Below are 25,168 nucleotides of genomic sequence, written 5' to 3' on the forward strand. Positions count from 1 at the left end.
TCTTTTCTTTTCTTTTCTTTTCTTTTCTTTTCTTTTCTTTTCTTTTCCTTTTCTCTCCTCTCCTCTCCTCTCCTCTCCTCTCTTCTCTTCTCTTTTCTTTTCTTTTCTTAAAGGTTTTATTTATTTTTTGAGGGAGCGTGAGTGTGGGAGAAGTAGAGGGCCAGGGGGACAGACCACCCGAAGCAGGCTCTGTGCTGACAGCAGAGAGCGCAATTCAGGGCTGGAACTCAGGAACTGTGAGATCATGACCCAAGCTGAAGTCAGACACTCCCCCCAACTTAGCCACCCAAGAGCCCCCCTCTCACAGTGTTTTCAAAGGAGTTAATTTGGCAGAAGTATCACCAACTTGGATTGAAGAGTAGCTCTTTAGATCCAAAGATTCTACTGGTAGGAAGCAGGTGAAAACAACTATACACATGTGTGTGAATATGGGCTACTTTTCATAAAATGGAAGGGTAACTCAGAAGAGAGCCCAAATCTCCAAGGCCAGAGCCAAGAACTACGGAGAATTATTTCTAGATCCTAAATTCTTTTCAAGCAACTTGGAAGATGTTTCTACTTTGATTTCAGAATTACTTTGGATCAGTTGACTCCATTGTTGTTCCCATATTTTTAAATTGTGTACAAGATGGTGTTACAGCAGTTTTCCTCTGCCTGTCCTACCATTGTATTTTGTGTATGTGTGGGGCAGATAATTTGTCTTTTTAGTTCACAGGTCTTCACACTGGGAGAAATTGTACTCAAAGGATTGTGCTTAAGGAACTGTCCCCAAGAAGTTTCATCTGTACATGGATCTGTTTAGATCACAACATCCTGGATGTGAAGTTGTTGCTCTAAAGGGATGAGACTTTTGGGGGAGTCTTGGGAGGGGGTGAGTGTATTTTGCATATGCGGAAAAATGTTAATTATTTGTCCAAAGAGTGGTGAACAGTAGTGATCATAAAATATATCCACAAATTATTTCATAGTCCTCTCTTCCACTCGAGTCTAATTGCCCTCTCTTGAGTGTCACTGTATGTAGTGACTTACTTCTAACAAATAGTATGTGAAGGAAGTGAGGTTAGGTCGTGAGATTTGTGACTTCCGTCTTGCTCTTTCTCTTGATCACTGAGTCTGGGAGAAGCTTGGTAATGTGCAAAGACACTTAAGCAGTTCTGAAAAGAGATGAGACCTTGTTTCAGCAGCCAGCACGGAAATGGGTCAATCTTGGAAGAAAGTTTTCTAGCCCTAAACAAGCCTTCAGATAACTGTAGCCGTGGCTATTACCTTTACTGCAACCTAATGAAGGACTGTGAGCCACAACCACTCAGCTAAAGTGCTTCAAAATTTCTCACTCACAGAAACTGAGATAATAAATGCTGGTCTTTAAAGCCGCTGCTTTGTGGTCATTGTGCAGGAATAGCTAACCAAATACACAAGCAGAACAAGAGCTAACATTTGTACTCCTGTTCCTTTAATCCTAATCGTCACCCCATTCTCAGTTTTTTAGATGGTGTCTAGGTTAGGCTAAATTCCATCTTTCATTAATAGAAGAATGTGTTGTAATCTTAGTTTTATATAACCCTTTTATAACTAAGAGTATGTTCAGGTAGGAAAAAAGTCCTCTTTATTACTTTAAAAAATTCTGACCTGATTATGTAGTACATTAACCTTAATTATATCAATAAAGGGATGGTGGACTGAGATGCTAACAAATATGTGAGATAAATTTTTCTGACCTTCCTGTTTGAAAATGTTTAAAGAGAATTGATATCCAGAATTAAAACTGTTGAAGAAAACTCTTAAATTTACCTTAGTACCATTTATTTCATGATATGCCATAGTTTTTATGTGTCATTCTTATTTTGGAATATATTGGAGGTTATAAAGTATTTTAATTTATTTAACCATTTTATCAGGAGTAAAGTACATCATTGTTTTGTAATTCACCTGTGGGCTTGGCATAACTAAACATTGTAAAATTATTTTGAATACAAATTGCGATTTATAGTAGTAGCTATGCCAGGTTTACTTTATTGGTGATTATTTGCAAAGACAACTAAAATGGTTATTTATTTATTTCATTTTTGAGGGGGGGGGGAATGAGAATGTGAGCCCGGGAGGTGCAGAGAGAGGGGGGGGGACAGAGGATCCAAAGCAGGGTCTGTGCTGTCAGCACAGAGCCCATTGCGGAGCTCAAACTCACGAATTGTGAGATCATGGCCTGAAGCTAAAGGCTGCTCAACCGACTGAACCACCCAGGTGCTCCACTTAAATGGTTTTTAAAGAGTTACTCATTATCCAAATTTTTTTAACCCAGAGGAGGTAATGATTGTGTTTTATTTAGGTCATCAATGTCTTCAAAGGCATTAAATAACAGAGTGGAAATTCTCTCCATTTCAAGTATTTATTAATTTATTCAACAATTATTTGCGCACCTTTTCTGTTGTAACTATACTAGACATTTGGTTATTTGCTGGTGGCTGCCCTTCTGCTTTCAACAATTTAGTGTCTTTATTAGGCATCATAAATCAGAAAGATGTCTACCTTTTTATTTCATACCCATCTTTGAAGGGTTTTAAGACACACCATCATTTGGATTTAAAATCACACCTTGCTCATCTTTAATCCTTCATGTTTTAGTGCAGAGCTGATCATGTGCATCGCTGTTACCAACAAGGATTTTTAAAGAAAAATCTTGAAAGTTAGGATTTTTAACCAAAGCTGTGATAAGATACGAATGTTGTATTCATTGGTTTTTTTCTTTGACTGTTTCAGTGAGCCAGTTAGGTTTGTTTTATGTTTGTTGTTGTTGTTGTTGTTGTTGTTAATGCTGGCTCATATTTGTTATAAGATCATTTTTACAGTGTTTCTCCAACCAAAGAACAGCTCTTACTGTTGAGATGTGCTAGATTGGTAAGAAAACTCATAAAACTCACCTCAACAGGCTTGTGGTTCTAAGAGGGAAAAGGTCTCAGATTTCATGCTTTTGGGAAGAAGAAAGAGGACACTGACACCTAATTGATCTGAAGTGAAATTTGTCTTATTTTTTCTTTTGGCCACTGAGAAATACTTGACTTACTTTGTTTTAGAATTTGATAGTGGTTTCTAGCCACAATGATTTAATGTAATTTTGTTACAGCAGGGGGGATATGAATTGTTCGTGTACTAATTTTCAAAGGTGATAACATTTTAATAAGACTTTATATCTAAGAACTAAGTTGATGGATAGGCACTATTTAGCTGGCAAATGGATGTTATATTATTGTGACCATTACTATCCTACATTAAATACTATCTCATAGTTAAGTTCCCAAAGCCTTAATATATTTCAGGTTGAGTTTTATTTGTTATTTAACAAGGGAGCAAAAAAACTGTATAACCTTTTTGCATGTTTTGTTATTTACATTTTTTCTTGACTCTTAGACTAATACATCTTCATGTAGACGATTTAGATAGATAGAAAATTATAAAGAAGAAATCAGGGATCATTTAATTCCTATCCAGAGATAACTGCAATTAATATTTCGGGTACTTCTGCCTTGGTTTTTCCTTGTTCTTTCATATTGTATTCAGATATATACTTCTTTTTTAAAGTGCCATAGGACCCTGTCTCTTCTTCAGTTTGTGTGTGTGTGTGTGTGTGTGTGTGTGTGTGTGTGTGTGTATTTTAAAGATTTTAAAGTAATCTCTGTGCCCAGCATGGGGCTTGAACCCACACTCTGAGATAAGAGTCACATGCTCTACCAACTGAGCCAGGCAACCTTTGATTCTGTTTTGAAAGGACTTTTGTTTGTGTTGGTGATGATAGCAATGGTGGTAGTTGGAATTTAAGTAGTATAAATCCTAAAATTTGAACCCACACGCAGTCTGACTTCAGAGTTTTTACATTTAGCCATTATAATCATACAACTCTGTTAAACAATTTATTTAACCATGTTTTATTGAACATTTACTTTATTCTCCACAGCCTCTTACATTAATTTTTGTTAATATTTCTGAGTGTGACCTTAGGATAAGATCCTAGAAGTAGATTTACCAGTTAAAGGATTGTATAAAGATTTATATAGTTACCAGAAACTATATAACTGCTGCCTAATAACTCAAAATCAGATTTACAGACAATAAACAATTCCTGAAAACCTAACACCACATTTAAGTCAAAATAACTAAATTAGAAAAATAGTTTAGTTTGTGTGTTGATTAATCGAAGGCAGAGGACTTATTTTCTTTTTGCTGTTTTTGCAAGACATTGTATCTTGGTACATTTCTCATATTCCTTCCATATTGTTTTATCACTGATTACTGTGCTCAGATTGATTAAACAAAATTCTGTATGTGCTATTAATGTTTTTATTCAAAGCTTCTAGACAAATATAAGATTAAAGACTCACAGGTTAGTTTGTTCTTACCCTGAAACTAATCAAAGAAACAAGAGAAATCTAATGAGTAGAATAGGAGACAATTGTCAAATCTGAAATGAATTGCTGCTGGGTGCTACACCAAATTATTAATGGTGATTTTGCTGTGTTTGTGGAATTGTTGTAATTTTTTTTCTGTGCTTCCTAAGTTTGCATAATTTGAGTCTATAATTTTAAATGCCAAAGAATTCGGTAGTGTTTTTAACTTATGCAGTGCAATAATATAATATTTCTTTATCAAAGAACATTTAAAAATCGTTCCATCATGCTAAAATAAACTAATAGTATAATTATTAAAATCTTCTCTTGTTGGATTTAACCCAGCCACACATTTTTAAACCTGTGTTTTGTGATCTACACCTACAAGAGTAAACTTCTTGAGCAATAAGTAGACTGTGTGATAGCACTTTTTTTCACACCTGATTATTAGTTGGGACTCATATATATAAAAGGTTTGCAGAACAACGCTGTTTTCTCTACTCATTTCTGCAGTAAGAAGGGACAAAGGGAAGGAGAGAAGCAAAGACTTTCTGTTTTCTCTGCAGCTGTCATCTAGCCTTATGTTCTGATAGAGAGCTACAGCTGGAATTATTTTATTGCTTTACCCAGCATCCTTTTGCCTCTATGTACAAAATTTCAATAGTAGTCTTAGGAAAAGAAAAAGCTAAGCAATCTCTTAGCAACCATAGGAGAATAATTACTATACCAGCCTCTGAGAGTGAAACAGATTTCCACTGTACATTAAATACTGGCATAGGTTACTTTACAGATAATATAGTTGAGTGTATGCCAGCACAATCCTAAGAGCATTGAATGTGGGTGTGTATAAGTGCTGTAGACAATTTTTTTTTAAGCTGGAGGTCATGCAAATGTATGTACAGTCTTTACACATATCATGTGTTACATTTTGTGGTCTTGTGAAAGATTTTTGGCATTTCCCACCACCTAACTTTAGAATATATGGTCCCATAGTAATTGTTACTTTTAAGGAGTTGTAATTTTGTTAAAAACATTCAAATTTGACTAAGCCTGAATATTTTTTACTCAGTTCTGTCCAACTTAACAAAGCGTTTTGGTTATTATTAATTTTAATTATGGAAATAGTACAAATAGTCTGGAAAACAAAATATTTTTCTTACTACATTGGCAAAAACTGTTAAGTTGATAAGGCCCAGTGTGAACAGAAATGTGAAGAAATGGTCCCTCTATCATATGCTATTGAGGGGTTCTGAAATGATACATAAGCTTGCTCTAGAAGGTAGCTTTGTAATGTAATTGGAATATATGCATATTCTTTATTCAGTAATTCTATTTAGGGAAATGAATCCTAAGGAAATAATATTACCACTGCACCAAGATGTATGTATAAAGTGGTGCATTGCAACGTGTATAACAAAATGGAAGCAGTCTAAATGTCCATAATTAGAGTATTGCTTATAGGATAGATGACCCACACATATTGAACTAATTTGCAACCATTTCAGAGCACAAGGTGTGTTGTTCCATATTGACATGGTAAGAGATCTGTGGTATATTGTGAAGTTAGAAAAAGTGTATCCACTGCATGGATAGACTGTCTACAATACAAATGGAACCATAATATACGTAGGATAGGAACAAATACACATGCACCAAGAAGTCTGGAAGGATCTATGTCAAATAATAGGTGCTATTCCATGGGGTTGGAATTATGGGAAGAATTTTTTGCATACTTTGAACTTTTATAGTTCCTAAAATTATTTTTTGGGGGGGTGAAGAGTGTTTTGTGTACGAGTTCTTGTTCTCCTTTTTTTTTTCTCCTGTTAACACATATCTATTCCCAAGAGTCTATATTAATATCATATGATCTGATTTGTGGATGTTTGCATATTACAGATTATTTATATGATACTCACTATATACAGACATAATTGTAAGCTCTAGGGATAAGATATAGGTAAAGTCTTCCATTACTAGCTCATGGGAGAACTATAAATAAAAGAATGCTTAGAATACAGGGTGGTAGATAGAAGTATTTTTGAGGAACTTTAGAAGGAGGGAATGATTATCTTGGGAGTGGGTCAACAAAGACTTTTAATAGTTTATACCTGACATTATAAAGAGTTTTTCTTGTGGAAAAATTGAAATCATTGTGGGCAAAGGAAATGACATGTACAAAGAATCAGAAGTGTGAAATGTCAGGTTGTGAGAAACAAGTAGATCAGTATTTCTGAAACCAAAAGATTTGAGGATGAAATAATATTAGGAGCCATGGTAAAGTAACAAACCTGTGCATTCATTTGTTAATTTTTTTGTTCATTCTCAGAATTTCTTATTTGCAGAAAGAAAATAACTATGTAATTTTTAGCAAGACTTATCCATCATAGAAATTAAATTATATATATATACGAAAGTTGTGATGATGCCTGGGCTTGGTGAGGATATGGAACATTGTTTCTGGGTATGTGAATTGTTAGAACCACCTTGGAAACTAGGTGGTTGGGTTTTTTTTAATTTTTTAAAATTTATATCCAAGTTAGTTAGCATACAGTGCAATAATGATTTGAGGAGTAGAATCCAGTGATTCATCCCCTGCATGTAACAGCCAGTGCTCATCCCAACAAGTGTCCTCCTTAATACCCCTTGCCCATTTAGCCCATCCCCTCACCCAAAACTCCTCCGGCAGCCCTGTTTGTTCTCTGTATTTAAGAGTCTCTTATGTTTTGTCCCCTTCCCCTTTTATATTATTTTTGCTTCCCTTCCCTTATGTTCATCTGTTTTGTATCTTAAATTCCACATATGAGTGAAGTCATACGGTCTTTCTCTAATTTCCTTTAGCATAATATACTCTAGTTCCATCCATGTTGTTGTAAATGGCACGGTTTCATTCTTTTTGATTGCCGAGTAGTAATATTCTATTGTGTGTGTATACACAACACACACACACACACACACCACATCTTCTTTATCCATTCATCAGTTGCAGGACATTTGGGCTCTTTCCATACTTTGGCTCTTGTTGATAGCGCTGCTATAAACATGGGGGTGCATGTGCTCCTTTGAAACAGCACACCTGTATCCCCTGGGTAAATGCCTAGTAGTGCAATTGCTGGGTTGTAGGGTAGTTCTATTTTTAATTTTTTGAGGAACCTCCATACTGTTTTCCAGAGTGGCTGTACCAGTGTGCATTTCCACCAGCAGTACAAAAGAGATACTCTTTCTCTGCATCTTCACCAACATCTGTTGTTGCCTGAGATGTTAATTTTAGCCATTCTGACAGGTGTGAGGTGATATCTCATTGTGGTTTTGATTTGTATTTCCCTGATGATGAGTGATGTTGAGCATCTTCTCATGTGTCTGTTTGCCATCTGGATGTCTTCTTTGGAGAAGTGTCTATTTGTGTCTATTGCCCATTTTTTCCCTGGATTATTTGTTTTTTGGATGTTGAGTTTAGTAAGTTCTTTACAGATTTGGGATACAACCCTTTATTTGATATGTCATTTGCAAATATCTTCTCCCATTCCATTGGTTGCCTTTTAGTTTTGCTGATTGGGAAACTAATTTTTATTATGTAAACTAGAATGTATGTAGGTGTGTCCTGTGATCCACCATTTTCATTCCTGGATATTTACCAGAAAAACTCTTGCACGTATATACCATGAAGCCTGTAAAAATATTCTTAGCAACATTGTTTGAAATAGCAAAAAAAATTAACTGTTTCATTTTAGGCTAGTTATTTAATCTCTGAGCTTTACTTTCTTCATATGGAGTAGAGAGATAATAATACTATCTACTTTGAAGAAATGCTGTGAGGATTTAGATAAGCTAACTCAAAGTACTTGGGACAGTATCTGATACTAAATATGAGTTTGCTACCATTGCTACACAGAAGTGAAGACTTATGAGCTATATTGCTATATATGTCAACATGAATAGGTTTCACACACAAAAAATGAAGTCTCGTATAGCATCGTATCAGTCAAATAAAATTCAAAAGCATCTGTAACTAAATATTGTTCAGCGATGACACTTGCATGATAAAAACTTCAGAGTATGAAAAGCGTTTTCCTGCTGGTGATCCAAGTAGGACATGAAAATGTGGAAAAACTTGTACCACTTATTTGTTGTGTTGGTTATATTCTCTTTCTTTCTTAAGTAACAAATATACACATATTCATGTCATTATTTATATCGTGTATGTATAGTCCTTTATATAAAGTATTTCTTTGGAAATGTCAACAGTTCAGGGTATATCCTTATGTAGTATTGATAAAATTTTTAAATATCCATCCATTTTATCAGATAAATGGGATCATGTCATACTGACAGTTCTGTACCTAGCTTTTTTCATTTAGCAGTATCTTGTGAGTAATGTGAAAGATCTTTTTTATGGCTGTATAGTATTCTACCAATATATATATATAATAATTTTTAACCGATCCTCTGCTGATAATAACCATAGGATATTTTCTTTTGGGTTTTTTCCCTCTTTTTTGTTTAAAAATAGTACTACCATGCTTTGTATGTATATCTGTATGTACAGTCACTTTCTCAAAGAATTGTATTCCCACCAGTGCTGTAACAGTATACCTCTTTCTCCATACCCTTGCCAGCATAGAGTATTATTATCTATCTTTTCTAGTCTGTAAAAAAATTGGCATTATATATTTATGGTTTTAATTAGGAATGAACTTCAGTCTTTTCCTATATTTATTGCCCATTTTTCCCCTATGAAATAAAATTAAACTGTATCTTGTATGTCAGTGTTTTTTGGGAGTAGTGAGCCCATTTCTACAGATTCATGTAAATTATATTTCTTATGAAAGTGTTCCTCAGACAGTGCTGATTTTCTTCCCCTCTACTCTCCAGTATGTGTAGGACCCCCCCCCCCCAACAGAGCTTTGATAATTGGAAATCTTAGAAGGGTTATGAATAGAAAAGCCAGTAGATGTGTATGAATACCCTTACCCACGGCTGGAAATGAGGAGATCAGTTAAAAGGCTACTGAAAAAGATAGCAAAAAAGAATATGGCTTGCGTGAGAGAAAATGGATTTGAAAGATAACCAGAAGGTGAACTTGGAAAAAATTGGGAAGAGTTTTTTTTAATTGACAAAAAGATATTTTGCATGAATCCAGAAGGGTTTGGGGCAAGTGTTGAAGAATGTCTCTCAGTTTGGTAGTTGAATTATTTAAATATTTAAGTAATTATTAAATATTATTATTATTTAAATATTTTGATATTTTGATAGAATACATTTATATTTCAAAGCATTACAATTATATATCACAGACAAGGGAGAAAATATATACCTAGATTTTTAAGAGTAATTTTGGTCAACATAAAAGTAAACAAGCTCTAGAAACACTGAAAAATTACTCCTGATCATACTATCAAGGAGAGGTGTTAACATTCATCTTATATGCTTTTAATCTTTTATGGTTATGATAATACCATAAACAAAATTTTGTATATTGTCTTTTTAACACTAAACATTTCCCCATATAGTGGATATTGTTTATAAGCCTAATTTCAAAATGGCCACTCCGTATTCCATTAAGTGGGCATACCATAATTTATATAACCATTTCCTCATTTTGGGACATTAGGGTTCCTTCTCCATTTAATGTTGAGAGTAATCTGAGATGGGGCACCTGGGTGGCTCAGTTGGTTAAGGGTCCAACTTCGGCTCAGGTTTGTGAGTTTGAGCCCTGCGTCAGTCTCTGTGCTGACTGCTCGGAGCCTAGAGCCTTGCTTCAATTCTGTCTCTTCTCTCTACCCCTCCCTCGCTCTCACTCTGTCTCTTTCTCTCTCAAAAGTAAAATAAACATTTAAGAATAAAGAAAGAAAAAAACTAATTCTGAGAAAAATACTTTGTGCCTAAAGCTTCTTCCATTTAGTACTTTTTTTTTCTTTGCTGGATTCAAGAATTTGTCAAAACGTTGGGATGTTTTAAAAGATCTGATACATTTTACTAAAATTGCTTTTCAGAAATTATTCTTCCAGACTTTACTCCTGGGTGTGGAATCAGCAATGAATAAGAATTGCCATTTTACTTATCACCACTTTTTTTTTTTTAACTTTGTCAGTATACATCTAAATTTATAACTTGCTGAAGGAGATATAATTAAGTAGTAGGAAAATACTGTTTAGGATTCTATAAAAATGTTTTAGTTTGTTTTTCACAATTCCTGGATAATGTGTTTCTTGTAGATTGTAGACTCTATTTTCATACATTGAGGATTGGTGTGTGGGGGGGATTGTTTTTATCATATTAATTAAGCAGAAGATGCTTTAGTTACTTAGTTATTTTATTAGCCAAGATCCATTTAGGTGTGTAGTTGTAAATTCAGTGTGTGATGTGAAATATATCGTTAGTAGGTTGATTTCAGCTCTTTTGGTAAACATTTTTAAGTAGAACTAAATCATTTGTTACCCAAACAATAAACACATTTTTATTTATTTAATATGAAATAATCAGCACTCTTTGTAGTTCCCTTTAAGAAATAAGTGTATTCTTAAAATGAAATGTGTTACTGCTTAATTTGCAGAATATAAGCAGAATTAACCCAAGTCAAAAGTAAAATACTTGGGTTATATAACTATCTTACGTTTGTTCAGATATGGATTTTTCAGTAGGCTTTATTTTATTTTACAAATCTTAAATGACTCAATTAGATTGGAATTCAGTAAAAGCATCCTGATCCAAATAGTTGTCATCATTAGAAGCAAAATTACTTAATTACTACTGATATTATTCTACTGCCTCCTCTTCCTACTACTACAATAATAATTCAAGCTTGTGTATAGTTTTTAATATATTGAGTATCTCTGGTAACCCCAAAGTTACTAATACAAATCTACCCAATTTATAATAAAATAATAATTTAGAGAAGTTAGTTGCTTACATTTTATACCTTAGTTGGATGAGACAAGTTTCCAACTTAGGCCCTTTATCTAAGCCTTCCCCCGACCCTTTATTTTCTTCTATTCAATTTGCTTACAATTTTGGAGAATTTTTTGGATCATTTATTTTCAGAACTGCCTGGAACATGTAATAAATATATTACTTGATTTTTTTTTTTTTTTACTGTTTCCAGTTTTGATCGTGCATTTTGATAGAATGTTGCTGGCTAGTATTTAGCCAGCTCCTTTCCAATAATTAATTTAGCATTAACTGTCATAACACATTGGGACAACTATAATGAAAGTTAGCTAAAAAGAACCATTAACTGGGTTTGGCATACTTAGTTTTAAGTGGCAGTACATTCTTTTATATATATATATATATATATATATACGCACACACACATATATACATGTGCGTACGTGTATATATATATATATACGTGTATATATATGTATATATATATATACGTATATACATGTATATATGTGTGTGTGCGTATATATATATATACATATATATCTATCTATATAGATATAGTATGTTTGTGTATCTGTGTGTATTTAATATGTATTTTTGAGAGAGACAGAGGATCTGTCAACTCAGAGCTCAATGTGGGACTCAAACTCAGCTGAAGTTGGACACTTAACCAAATGAGCCACCCAGATGCCCTTCAAATATATTTTTAAAAGTTTAGTTGCTTACTCCCTGATAAAAGAATAGCTTTTAGTTTTCAGAACACTTTCACATATATTATCTCACTAAATCCTTGGCAATCCATATGATAAAATAGCAGAAGTATTAGAAGTATTTGGTAATTGAGAAAACAAAGTTCCATAGACATTAAATGTCACAAGGCTACTTTGTTCCAGAGTAAGGACTAGAATGTGCATTTATAAACTAAAATATCATAGATATTTTATGAATTTTACTGCCTAATTTTAGAGCACTAAATTTTTAAATCTTTTTTTTTTTAGAAAAATCTTTTAAAGGTTTATACCTTTAAGATTATTAGCCATATAGTGATTACTCTGAATTATTTTAGATTAACCCAATGAAAGTATTTCTGTCATTTTTATTTGGCTGTCACAATTTTTTCAAATAATTATACAATAACAGGGAAAGTAATGGCAAATAGTTATCTCATTTCTTTAAAAAAGAAACAAATTATTTTTTCTAAAATTTTAAAAGCCTGTTATTATAGACTCTCATTGAGCATATCCCCTACCTAAGTCTCATGTGCATGATTTGAGTCTTTCTAGATAATCAGCAAGTTCGGGCTAATTAATTCTTTCATTCATTCAATAAGGTCATGGGATGTTGTTTTCTTTTGATCCGCTGTATAGTCCTTGGTACATGCTTTTTTCACAGGATAGTCCTTGGTACATGCTTTTTTCACTTGCAAAATAACACTTTTATTGATTTGTATCTTCTCTAACAATTTCTTCATTTTCTTTTCTTCATTTCTTTTCTTTTCATTTTCTTTGTATGTTTATTACTTATTATTAAAAGCTTTGTTTTAATTGATATTCTCTCTCTCCCTCTCTCTCTCTCTCTCTCTCTCTCTCTCATGGCATAGTTAGGCTTCTAGGTCTTCCTAAGTTATTTTCTGTAAGAAATCATTGTTTTAGTTTGGGGAATTGCCATTTATAGTGATGGTGGTGGTACTTAAGGATTTTCTAAACACTTGCTAGAGTGAACATTTCTTAGTTTGTTTTTCATATTTTGGCAACTAATGAATTTGGGGGATTATTTCCCATTAGGCAACTGAAGAGGATACTTCCAGTTCTCTAGTGAAAGATCATCTTTTCCAGCAAGAGACAGTTGTTACCAGTGAGCCTTATAGAATCTCAAGACCTTCTGCCTTTGAAGGTCTGGATGCCAGAAGAGTCTACTTACAAAGTCAAGCCAGTCAGGTGAGACCATTAAATATTTTTCAGTGTGTTATTCGTATGTTTAGAAACTGGATGTACTAGAGAAGGACTTTAAGACCATGTGCCTTTACCAGACAAAATAAACAACAGAAATCTAGGCAAATATGATTTAATTGAACCATAAATTTTACTTTACATTTTTTGATGACAAAGGTGAAAAGGGAAAATGTGTTAGTTACATTTTCATTATCTGAAGGAAAAGGCATTTTATCCTCTTGGGAAGCATATGTTTCCCTATCATTACTCTACACAGAACTACTCAGATGAGAGATATTACGAAAAATAGTCCTGAGCAAACATACCTGTGGCAAATACACTGATGAGTTTCATAGAGTTATTTCTTGTAGCTTAACCTCAGATACTAATAATGTACTCCTAAATCAACTCAGAGAAAAGTGTTTCCTTTGGGTACTCCGTATACAGTCTTCTAATTTTTTCAGCTTGATCTAAAAATGAAACCTTAGTTATAGGATAGAACCCTATTTTTATGCCACTCACGAATGTTATTAAATCTGTCAGAAGACCATTCTTGACCCCATTTTTTTTTAGTGATATGGACAGATGCTTTCATTCTTAAATAAGCATTTCTAACTGTTTCTCTGTGAACTCCTGTGGCTTAAACTATACCCAGTGTATGTGTACAAAATCAAAAGCCAATCAAAGTGATTTTTTTAATGTTTTAAAATATTTATTCTTCTTGATAGCTGTTTATAAGATGTATTAGTAACCAGTGGCATAGTGGCTATGCCTGAAGCCTACCCTGATTCTCATTTAAGAATTCCATTGTAACCTGAGGATCTTAAATCTGCAGCTTGTTCAGGAAGAAATTTGCATTGCATTTGCTCTTCTATTTGTCTAGAACACTTTTCCCCTAGATCTTCAGAGTTTGCTCCTCACGTTGTCACCTCTTTTGTGAACCCTTCCCTGGGTGCTCTAAATAAATAAAATAGCAATCTGTTTTGTTTTGTTTTGCTTTGTTTTGAGGGGGAGATTTTTTTTTTTTTTTTAACGTTTTATTCATTTTTGAGACAGAGACAGAGCATGAACGGGGGAGGGTCAGAGAGAGAGGGAGACACAGAATCTGAAACAGGCTCCAGGCTCTGAGCTGTCAGCACAGAACCCGACACGGGGCTCGAACTCACGGACCGTGAGATCATGACCTGAGCCGAAGTTGGACGTTCAACTGACTGAGCCACCCAGGCACCCCGAGGGGGAGAATCTTAAGCAGGCTCTGTGCTGATTGTGGAGCTGTCATGGAGCATGATCCCACCACCCTGGGATCATGACCTGAGCCAAAATCGAGAGTCGGACACTCAACCGACTGAGCCACCCAGATGCCCCCAAATAGCAACTTTTCTATCACTATACCCTTACTCTGCTTTATTTTTCATGACACTTATCACTTCCTGACTTTATATATTTAATTTTTCTATTTGTAACTTTTTGTTTGTTCCACAATATGTTCAGGAACCTAGAAGTTTCTTAATAGAATGAGCATCTAGTTAACATTTGTTGAATAAAAGAATGAATAAATGCTAACAGCATCGCCTTGGAAGCAAATGATATTTGACTCAGTTTATTCCTAGTCTTAACACCCAGTATTGGGACCTTGATTAATTTAGGATCATTGGTTTTGCAAGGAACAAATCCATTCACACTAATTTAAGGAAAGAGGACTTTATTTTAATGACTCAGTGGCATTTCTCAGAATTCCTTTTAAGAATAAGTACAGGGTAAGACTTTTGAGATGCTAGGCATTAAGTAGCTTCTCTCTTTCCCCACTCCTGCTCCCCCTGTACCCTATTCACACATACTCCACATAACCATTTATCTATGTTTCTCTTTATATATTTGTTTCATTCTTTTGCACAATGGTCTAGACTATTTGTTTCCTCGTTGATTAGTAGTATATTATGACTATCAATGTCAGGCTCAGCCCTTTAGACTACATGGCATTCCTATGTCCCTAACCAATTCCATATTCTTACAAGAAGGAAGCCAATTGGCTTGGCTTAGGGCAGGTTTATACATTCTATATAGCTCTCCATTCCAAGGTTACAGGATGGGCAGCCAGATTAGGTAGAGAGGAGATAAAATGGTGCACACTCCATCTAACACTGCCACTTTAGGACAGAGTTCTTGTTCTAGCCTATCATATAAACTTATGGCTTCCCTTTGAGGCATATGCCAGATCCCGGTTTAACCATAATTATGGCTGTTTGGGAGGAGACTGAATACTAATCATGGCAACCTTTTGAGGAATGAGATGTTTCTTTCTGCCTTGTGTAAATTTTAAGTTGTGAGTTTTACATTTCCTGCCTAAACTTGTTATTTTGCCACTTTCCAAAAGGTCTCTTTGCTTAATGGAACCACACTGGGCATTGGGGAAAAGTTGGATAGAAATTTCTACAACAATGGGTAAGATCTTGGGCTTTAGGCACAGGCAGATCTAGTTTTAAATTCTGGCCTTTTACTTTACTTACAGTTACAAAACTACTCAAGTTCTCCATCTTCCTGTTTTCTCAGATATAAATATCAACAAAAATAAAACTTATTTCCATAGTGTTATTCTAAGAGTTAAGGAAGATAATTCCCTCATATATACATTGATATGTATGTGACATATATGCATGTGATAAATGTTAGAGCACCTATGATGTGCCAGGCCCTATTCTAAGCCCTGAGAATAGCTGTGAACAAGAACGATATGAACTGTAGCCTCATGAAGGATATAAATGCTAGTGAGGGAGATAGACAGTAAATAAGTTAAACCGGTAATATTTCAGGTATTAATAGTACTGTGAAACAAAGTAATGGGAAAGTAATGGGAAATAGAATAGTAGGAATACAGAGGAGGACTTCTGCAGATCTGTAAGATGATTGGGAAAATCCTCTGGGCAGCTCTTTGTATGGAGATATGAATAATATCAAAATAGAACATAACAGTCATATGAAAATCCAAGGGTGAGGGGCTGGATATCCAAGCAGCAGCTTGGTATTTCAGAGAAACAGGCTGATATAGCTTAGTTCAGTGAGTAAAAGTGGTAATACACTACAAATTACAGTTAGAGAACTTGGCAGGGTTTGGATAGTGTAGGCTATTGGGAGGAGTTGGAATTTTGTTCTAGTTTCAAAGACAAGCAGTTGGAAGGCTTTTAATCTCTAATAAAGATCTCGTTTCATTTTGGAAACATTATGGCTTCTATGTGGAGAATGGACAGTTGGAATGTGGTCATGAGTGGAATTAAGACCAATTTTGAAGGTTATTGTTTTCATCCAGTTAAAAGATTTTGGTGATTTGGACGAAATAGAAATGACGAGAAATGGTTAGGTAAGTGCAAATTCTGGAGGAAGAGCCAAAAAAGACTTGGTAATAGATTAGAGTCAAGAATGCCTTCTGAGTTTGAGGTGCAAGTAGTTGAGTGAGAGATGATGCCATTATCTGAGATAGAGAAGACTGGGGTGATTACCTCTGTCATCACCAGTGTAGTACCACGGCCCACTCCTGTAAGAGGACACAGAGTGGATGATTTGCCTAATGTAGGGGTTGTATGTTAGGACATGTAGGCTCTTATATTCTGAGTGATGTATATCATGATTAAGTAAACTGTCATGATTATTTAGTGGTGGTAAAAGACATGTCTTGTCCTGACAGCTAAATTAAGTAGTAAAATAAAGTCAAGGAGAAGTAAATAAAAGCATTATTTTAAAAGGTGATTAAAATTAAAATTTTAAGATGAAATTTGAACCAGAAACTGAGAAATTGAGGCTAAAATTATGGTAAATATTTCTTAACCAGTGAAGAATAGATGGAGTACGAAGACAGATTTCCAAAATTTGTGTGGATTAGGAAATTAAAAGTGTAAAAGTTAAAAGAAAAGCAGCATAAAAAGGAAAACAGTAAAACAAGAACTAAAATCATTTAAAAGGGCTCAAATCTTAAAAGTATAGAGATGAGAGGAATAAACTAAGTCAAGAACAATGAAAAAAACTTTTCTAAACATGGTGATTTGAAATAGTGTAAACATAAAAATTAAGAAAATATAATGGTAAGGGGTGCCTGGGTGGCTCAATTGGTTAAGCGTCTGACTTCGCCTCAGGTCATGATCTTGCAGTTCGTGGGTTCGAGCCCCGCATCGGGCTCTGTGCTGACAGCTCAGAGCCTGGAGCCTGCTTCAGATTCTGTCTCTCTCTCTCTCTGCCCCTCCCCGCTCATGCTCTGTCTCTTTATGTCTCAAAAATAAATAAAGGTTAAAAAAAAAAAGGAAAATGGTAAGATACTGTTTCTAATTTTGCTCCTACCGCTCGTTTTTAATGTGGAATAGATGTAACTGAGGGAATAGTTACTGCATGTTGTTTTGTTGTTTATTTATGCTAAACAGACCATCAAGTCTAACTGGCATGGAATCTGACCTCTGGAATCTTGAGTTCCTTGAAAAGGATGACATGTTTTCCTCAAGTAGAGAGCTGAGGAGACCCAGCAGAAGATCAGATCAGAACATTTCAATATTTCAGCCTTTGCCTCAGATTAGGACCAGTACTTGGCCAGTTCTCAGGTGTATGTGCACACATACGCACACAAAGATATGCTCTTGAGCATGTGTATTGTCTTTTGGAGAGAAGGGTATGCTAATAAGTCTGACTGGTGGGTTGTTGTGTTGATCTGGTTTAAGGACAAACCTGATTCCAGAGATAGCACCATAAACCTGTTAATTCATTTTGTTCTGAGTGAATTAAGCTCTCTGTAAACATTTGGCTTATTTGTGATCTCAATAACGGACTCTCTAAGATAAAGGTGAAATACTAGCAAACTTTAATGCTGTTAACAGTCCCAGTGGGAAAGAAAGGAAGGTTCCATGGCTACAGTAATTAAAGATTATAATTTCTTAATTCTCCAGGGACTGTGGGTCACTCAAAATTGTTCTCAGCAAGTCACAGTAACAACATGGATTTTAAATATTTCCTGTGTAACTGAAGTTTTACTTTCCCCACTCAGCTCAGATTTTATAACTCCTTTCTTTCACTTTCATGGTGGCCATTTTTTCAAACACAAGGGTTTTGTCATCTCTTGCTTAGGTGTTTTTTTTTTTCCATCTCAGAAGAGAAGATTCTTGTTTCTTTGATAGTGTTTGTCTTAATTTGTTCTGTCAAACACGTGATTATCTCTGTTTCCCCAGTACCTACAACTGCAGTGTATACTGATACTCTCCATTTTTTCTCCTCTAATATCATGGTATATGAAGTAGGATAATGAAACCTGTTACTATTTCTTACTCTTTTTTTTTAAAACCTTTTAGTATTTCTGCCTGGTGTTTTTCATAAATAAAATCATTACTGAAAGCAATACTCAAATTTCTGAGAATCATTTTGCTTTTACTTTGGAAGGTGACTTTCATTCTAGTATTTCGGATTACCTGTTTTAAAGTGTTACATGTTTTTCATGTTTAATAATTTTATCTGGCCTTTGTAATTGTCTTAGGAAATCAAGAAGACTTGAGATTTTATATTCTTTTGATGCTTTGCTAAGTGCTTTTGATTCCAATATCTCATTTGAGCAGTAAATAAATAAGTAAATAAATAAAGATGTTATCAGTGAAGGAATTCATGCATAGAATCATTAAGTACCTGAACAAAGTCACCACGTTAATATTTGTTAAATTATTAGAATTCTGAGGTTATTTACAAATGGTGTTTTTCCTCCTTCTGCCATCTTCTCGTCTCCTCTTCCTTTTTATTCTAGCTCAAGTTGGAAATATTTCATTTATAATAAGTAGGCAGCTTTATGTTACATTACATCTAATAAGTATGGCTTGTTAATCCTTATCATAGCTTGCCCCTACTATATGCTGAGTACTGTTTAAAGCACTTATATAACTCATTAATCTTCACAACAGTCACTACAGCAAGCTGCCTCATTAGGGGGATAGACATTATAGTTTATATACATGTTTTTTTTCTGTTTACTATGAAATTTTAGAAGAAATGCACAAAAAATGTTATTAAAATATTGGTACAAGAAGGGAAAAAGTAATTTTAAGCCAGTTTTATTAAAAAGAGGCAAAAATAGAGGCTGAAAACAATTTGCATAGCTTTTCCAGGGATTTTTGGAATCAGAACCATCAGTCCAGAGTTATATTTCCTCCTCATCATCTAGGCATCCTAGGAAGCAGGATTGGAGAGATCCAATTTAACAGTTTTAAATACAAAATACTTCCAACATCTTGAGTGATGGGTAGAAAAACTTACCAGTGGAGGAGAGAATGGATGTATGTACATCCTGAACTAGACCAGTGATTTCGTATAGTTGAACAGTGAGAAAAAATTTAGTGAATGTAACACAAAGTTACAAGAGACTGATACTCATCATCCGAGACCCTGGGAATTTATTTGGCCTATCTTTTTTGGCTGAGGGAACTCTTTTGACTAATGGGAGGGAAAAGAACCGAACCCTTCTCCCAAAATGCAATGATGATAGTGGTGGAGTGGTTAAAGAATGTAGTCGCCACGTAGAAAAGTACAAAATGGTGCTAGATAACTGAAGAGAGGGAAGTAAACAACAGTTGGCAGGCAACTCTTAGCCTGGGGATTTTGAGTGTTAACATGGCTTCTGGAACCAGACTATTAGGGTCTGAATTCTAGCTGCTTTGCAACTTTTCCTTATATCTAAGATTGATGTGACCTAGAGAAAAAAAGGATGATGTTTAATGACTTTGTATAACTAGATATTTAATTATAAATTTGCTGATGTCAAAATAAGTGAACTCAGTTTATTAGGAACTAGAATGGTATGGGTATTCTTCTTCAAAGCTACACAGATACTAGCTATGCATTTAATAAATCTGGAAGTTTCTTAAGAGGAATAATGTGCACTTGCATTTGTATAGTGGTACACCGTTTGTCCATTTGGGTGTCACCCAATAGGCTTCACAGGGTGAATTTCCCATATTATAGAATCTGGCCTTACACTTGCTGGTCAGAAACCTTTTTTGTCAAGATGGAGTCCTCTTTCACGGACTAAAATAATCAAGTTTAAGAAAAATGATGTAGGGGCGCCTGAGTGGCTCAGTTAGTTAAGCATCCAACTCTGGATTTTTGGCTCAGGTCATAATCTCACGGTTTGTGAGTTCTAGCCCCACATCAGGCCCCACACTGTTAGCTTGGAATTCTCGGAATTCTCTCTCTCTGCCCCTTCCCAGCTCATTCTCTCTCTCTCTCTCTCTCTGTCTCTCTGTCTCTCTGTCTCTCTCTCTCAAATAAATAAACTTTAAAAAATGATACATAAAAAATCAGAATGTAAAAATTTTATTTAAGCCATCATGTGGACTGTAATACTAGTGGTAGTTTGTTTAGTACAATGTCTACATAAAATAGATCTTCATAAGATACTAGGTCATTGTCCAAAGCTTGCTTCATGAATATGTGTTCAAGAGAGTACTTACATGCTTTGAATGTTTAATTGCTTTTGACTGGATAGGTTGATGGATCCTTCTCCACAGCCGGTCAGTCTTGCCAAAAGGTCTAGACTGCTTTCTTGCTGTCGAGAAATATGAAAAGTCTGAGATTTTACCCTAAAGGTTCAACCTTCTGGTTGCTTCCAGAAGACATAAGGCTGCTAGATCAGAGACAAGGGACATTATTACTCACAGCACAATAAAGTAGCATGAGCTTCATGTTTGGGTTGGTCCCCTGGCGTTCCGAGTCCCATGGAGATGGTGCTGAGCTACTCAGGTGGATGAAGCACACTCAGTGGTTTTGCATTACAGCATTGGAACCCTGAACTTAGGGAACCCAAAGTCGTTTATAAAGGATGTTAAGTCTTGCCTGACTTTGCCAGGGAAAGAGATGGTGTCATAGTCATAGTAGATACTAAACAAACCTAACTAAAAAGGGAAGGCACTTACCTTTCAAGGGCTTCACTTTACGTACATCTTTGCAAAGATAGTCTGAAACAAAGGCAAAACGTGCCTTTCCTCACTAGATCTACAGAAATGAGACCTATGGAGGATTGTTACCTAACACTAGCTTAAAAAACATGAGGTTTGGGGGCACCTGGGTGGCTCAGTCGGTTATGGTATCATAGGTTTTTGTTTTTGTTTTTGTTTTTTACTGCCCTAAAAATTCTCTGCGTTCTGCCTATTCATATCTCTTCCACCCCTGCCAAAGCACAACTCTTGGCAGTCACTTAAATTTTTATTACCTTTATAGGTTCACTTTATCAGAAAGTCATAAAGTATATAGCCTTTTCAGATTGTTTTCACTTTGGTTTCCTTCACGTAGTAGTAATGCATGTAAAGTTCTTCTTTGTCTTCTTTTTTTTTTTTTTTTTGAATACTGACTAATACTCTCTTGTTTGGGTATATACCACACTTTATGTTCATCTACAGAGGGACATTTTGGTTGCTTCCAAGGTTTAGCAATTATGAATAAAGCAGCTAACAACATTTGTGTGCAATTTTTTGCATGGACATAAGTTTTTGAATCTTTTGGGTAGCAAGGAGTGCAATTGCTGGATCATATGGGAAGAGTATATTTAGTGTTATAAGAGATTGCCAAATTGTCTTCTAAAGTAGCTGCACCATTTTTAATTCCCACCAGCAGTCAATAAGGATTCCCTGTTGCTCTGCATCCTATCCTCCCCAGGATTTAGTGTTGTCAGTGTTCTCGATATTAGCCATTCTACTACTTGTGTAGTGGTATCTCCTTGTTTTAATTTGCATTTCCTTGATGACTTACGGTATGTAGCATCTTTTCATTTGCTGTTTTTCCATTTGTGTATTTTCCATGGTGAATATATTGAGATCTTTGGCTCATTTTTTAAATTGGGTTGTTTCATTATTATTGGTTTTTGAGAATTTTTATTGTTGGTCTTATTTAAAAATTTTTTTTATGTTTATTCATTTTTGAAAGACAGAGACAGAGCACAAACAGGGGTGGGGCGGAGAGAGGGGGACACAGAATCTGAAGCACGCTCCAGGCTCTGAGCTGTCAGCATAGAGTCCGACGCAGGGCTTGAACTCCCGAACCATGAGATCATGACCTGACCCGAAGTCAGACGCTCAACCAACTGAGCCACCCAGGCACCCCTTTATTGTTGGTTTTTAAGACTTCTTTGTATATTTTGGATAACGTTCCTTTATCAGATATCTTTTATAAATATTCTCTCCCAGTGTATGACTTGCCTTCTTATTCTTTTGACACTGTATCTTGCACAGCAGAAGGTTTTAATTTTAATGAAGTCCAGCTTGTCAGTTCTTTCTTTCATGGATTGTGCCTTTGGTGTTGTATTTTAAAGTCCTTGCCATTTACCAAAGTCATCTGTAATGTATCACTGATCTATTCTTTTGTCAATTCCACACTGTCTTAATTAATGTAACCTTGAAGTCAGGTAATGGCAGTCCTCCAGCTTTTTTCTCCTTCAATATTGTGTTGGCTCTTCTGGGTCTTTTGGCTCTTTCTGTAAACTTTGAATCAGTTGTCTGTATCCACAAAATAACTTGCTGGTGTTTTAATTGGGATTGCATTGAATCTGTAGACTAATTTGAGAAGAACTGATATCTTGACAGTATTGAGTCTTCCAATCCATGAATGTGGATATCTCTACATTTATTATTGATTTTGTTCATCAGTGTTTTATAGTTTCCTCATAACAGATCTTATACATATTTTGTTAGATTTATACCTAAGATTTTCATTTTGGGGAGTGCTAATATGAATGGTACTGCATTTTTAATGTCAAACTCCACATGTGTTTATTGTTCATATATGGGAAAGTGATTGGCTTTTATGTATAAATTTTGTATCCTGCAACCTTGCTATAATTGCTTATTAGTTTAGTTCTGGGAGTTATTTTATCAATTCTTTCAGATTTTCTGCATACATGATTATACCTTCTGTGAACAAGGACAGTTTTATTTCTTCCTTCTCAGTCTGTATACCTTTTAATTCTTTTTCTTTTCTTATTGCATTAGCTAGAAACTCTAGGTTTGGATTTAATCTTTTTCTAGTTTTCTAAGGTGGAAACGTAGATTATTGATTTTAGATCTTTCTTTTCTAATATACGCATTTGATGCTGTAAATTTCCCTCTAAGCACAACCTTCACTCTATTCCACAATTTTCATTTCCATTTAGTTCAAAATACTTAATTTTTAAAAACTTCTTTGATCTGTGTTAATTTGGAAGTGTTGTTTTGTTAAATCTCCACATATTTGGAGATTTTTCACTTATCCTTCTATTATTGATATCTAATTTATTTCTTTTGTGGTCTGAGAGCAGACATTATATAATTTGTATTCTTTTAAATTTATTGAAGTCTGCTTTGTGGCCCAGAATGTGGTCTGTATTGGTTAATGTTCATGTGAACTTGAGAAAATATTTTGCTGTTGTTAAATAGTCTGTAGATGTCACTTATATTCATATGATTGATGGTGTGGAGTTCAACCAGGTCCTTACTGATTTTCTGCCTATTGGATCTGTCCATTTCTGACAGAGGGGTGTTAAAGTCTCCAGCTGTGATAATAAGTATGTCTCTTTCTCCTTGCAGTTCTGTCAGTTTTTGTCTTGTGTAATATAATGCTCTGTTCTTAAGCACGTACACATTAAGGATTGCTAGGTCTTCTTAGAAAATTAATCTTCTATCATTATGTAATGCCCTTCTTTATCACCACCAACTTTTCTTGCTTTGAGGTCAGCTGTGTCTGAAATTAATTAAATAGGCTTTCTTTTGATTAGTGTTAGCATAGTATATTTTTCTCCATCTCTTTACCTTTACTCTGTAAGTACGTTTCTTATAGACAACACATAGTTGGGTCTTTTTTATTTTCTCTGACAGTCTCTGTTGTTTAATTGGTGCGTTTAGGGCATTAACATTCAAAGTGATTATTGATACAGCAGAATTAATATCTACCATATTTTTTAAATTTTTTTTTTTTAACATTTATTTATTTTTGAGACAGAGAGAGACAGAGCATGAACAGGGGAGGGGCAGAGAGAGGGAGACACAGAATCCGAAGCAGGCTCCAGGCTCTGAGCTGTCAGCACAGAGCCTGATGCGGGGCTCGAACTCACGGACCGTGAGATCATGACCTGAGCCGAAGTCGGACGCTTAACCGACCAAGCCACCCAGGCACCCCTCTACCATATTTTTTATAGTTTTCTATTTGTTGCCCTTTTTCTCTGTTTCTGTTTTTGTCTTTCATTTATTTTCTGTCTTTGTGGTTTAATTCAACATTTTATATGGTTTCGTTTTCTCTCCTTTTTGGCATATAAGTGAAGTTTGTTTGTCTGTTTTATCTTTTTTTTTGTAGTTATCCTGAGATTTGCATTATACCTTTACAACTAACCTGTGTCCATTTTCAAAGAACACTAAATTACAGATCTTGCAATTACCTTATAATAACAAAATAATCCCAATTCCTCCTTCCCATCTCTTGTATCATTGCCATTCATTTCACTTTATATATGTAAATATATATATATATATACACACACACACACATAATCATACATGATTGAATACATTGTTACCATTTTTATTTTTTTTAATTAAAAAAAATTTTTTTTTTAACGTTTATTTGTTTTTGAGACGGAGAGAGACAGAGCATGAACGGGGGAGGGTCAGAGAGAGGGAGACACAGAATCTGAAACAGGCTCCAGGCTCTGAGCTGTCAGCACAGAGCCCAACACAGGGCTTGAACTCACGGACCGCGAGATCATGACCTGAGCCAAAGTCGGCTGCTTAACCAACTGAGCCACCCAGGTGCCCCCATTGTTACCATTTTTAAACAACTGTTCTCTGTTAGCTTAATTAAGAATAAGAAAAATTAAAACTTTATTTTATTTTCACCTATTCCTTCTTCAGTATTCCTTTATTCTTACGTAGATCTGAGTTTCTGATCTGTATTATTTCCCTTCTCTCTAAAGAACCTCATAACATTCCTTGTAAGGCAAGT

At 35.0% G+C, this 25,168-nt stretch overlaps 1 protein-coding gene across 2 annotated transcripts in view; it reads left to right on the top strand.

The window, feature by feature from the left end:
• Positions 1-25,168, top strand: part of SPRED1 (sprouty related EVH1 domain containing 1) — a 139,554-nt gene that overhangs the window by 105,509 nt on the left and 8,877 nt on the right. Inside the window, exon 5 of one of the 2 annotated variants that reach the window (XM_049613304.1) lies at positions 13,049-13,201. The exons of the other annotated variant lie outside the window; for it this stretch is intronic. Coding sequence (XP_049469261.1) covers positions 13,049-13,201 — 153 coding nt within the window. The remainder of the gene's footprint in view (positions 1-13,048; positions 13,202-25,168) is intronic. 2 annotated transcript variants of the gene reach the window in all.

Source organism: Panthera uncia (genome assembly GCF_023721935.1).
Source record: "Panthera uncia isolate 11264 chromosome B3 unlocalized genomic scaffold, Puncia_PCG_1.0 HiC_scaffold_1, whole genome shotgun sequence".
Lineage (NCBI taxonomy): Eukaryota > Metazoa > Chordata > Mammalia > Carnivora > Felidae > Panthera > Panthera uncia.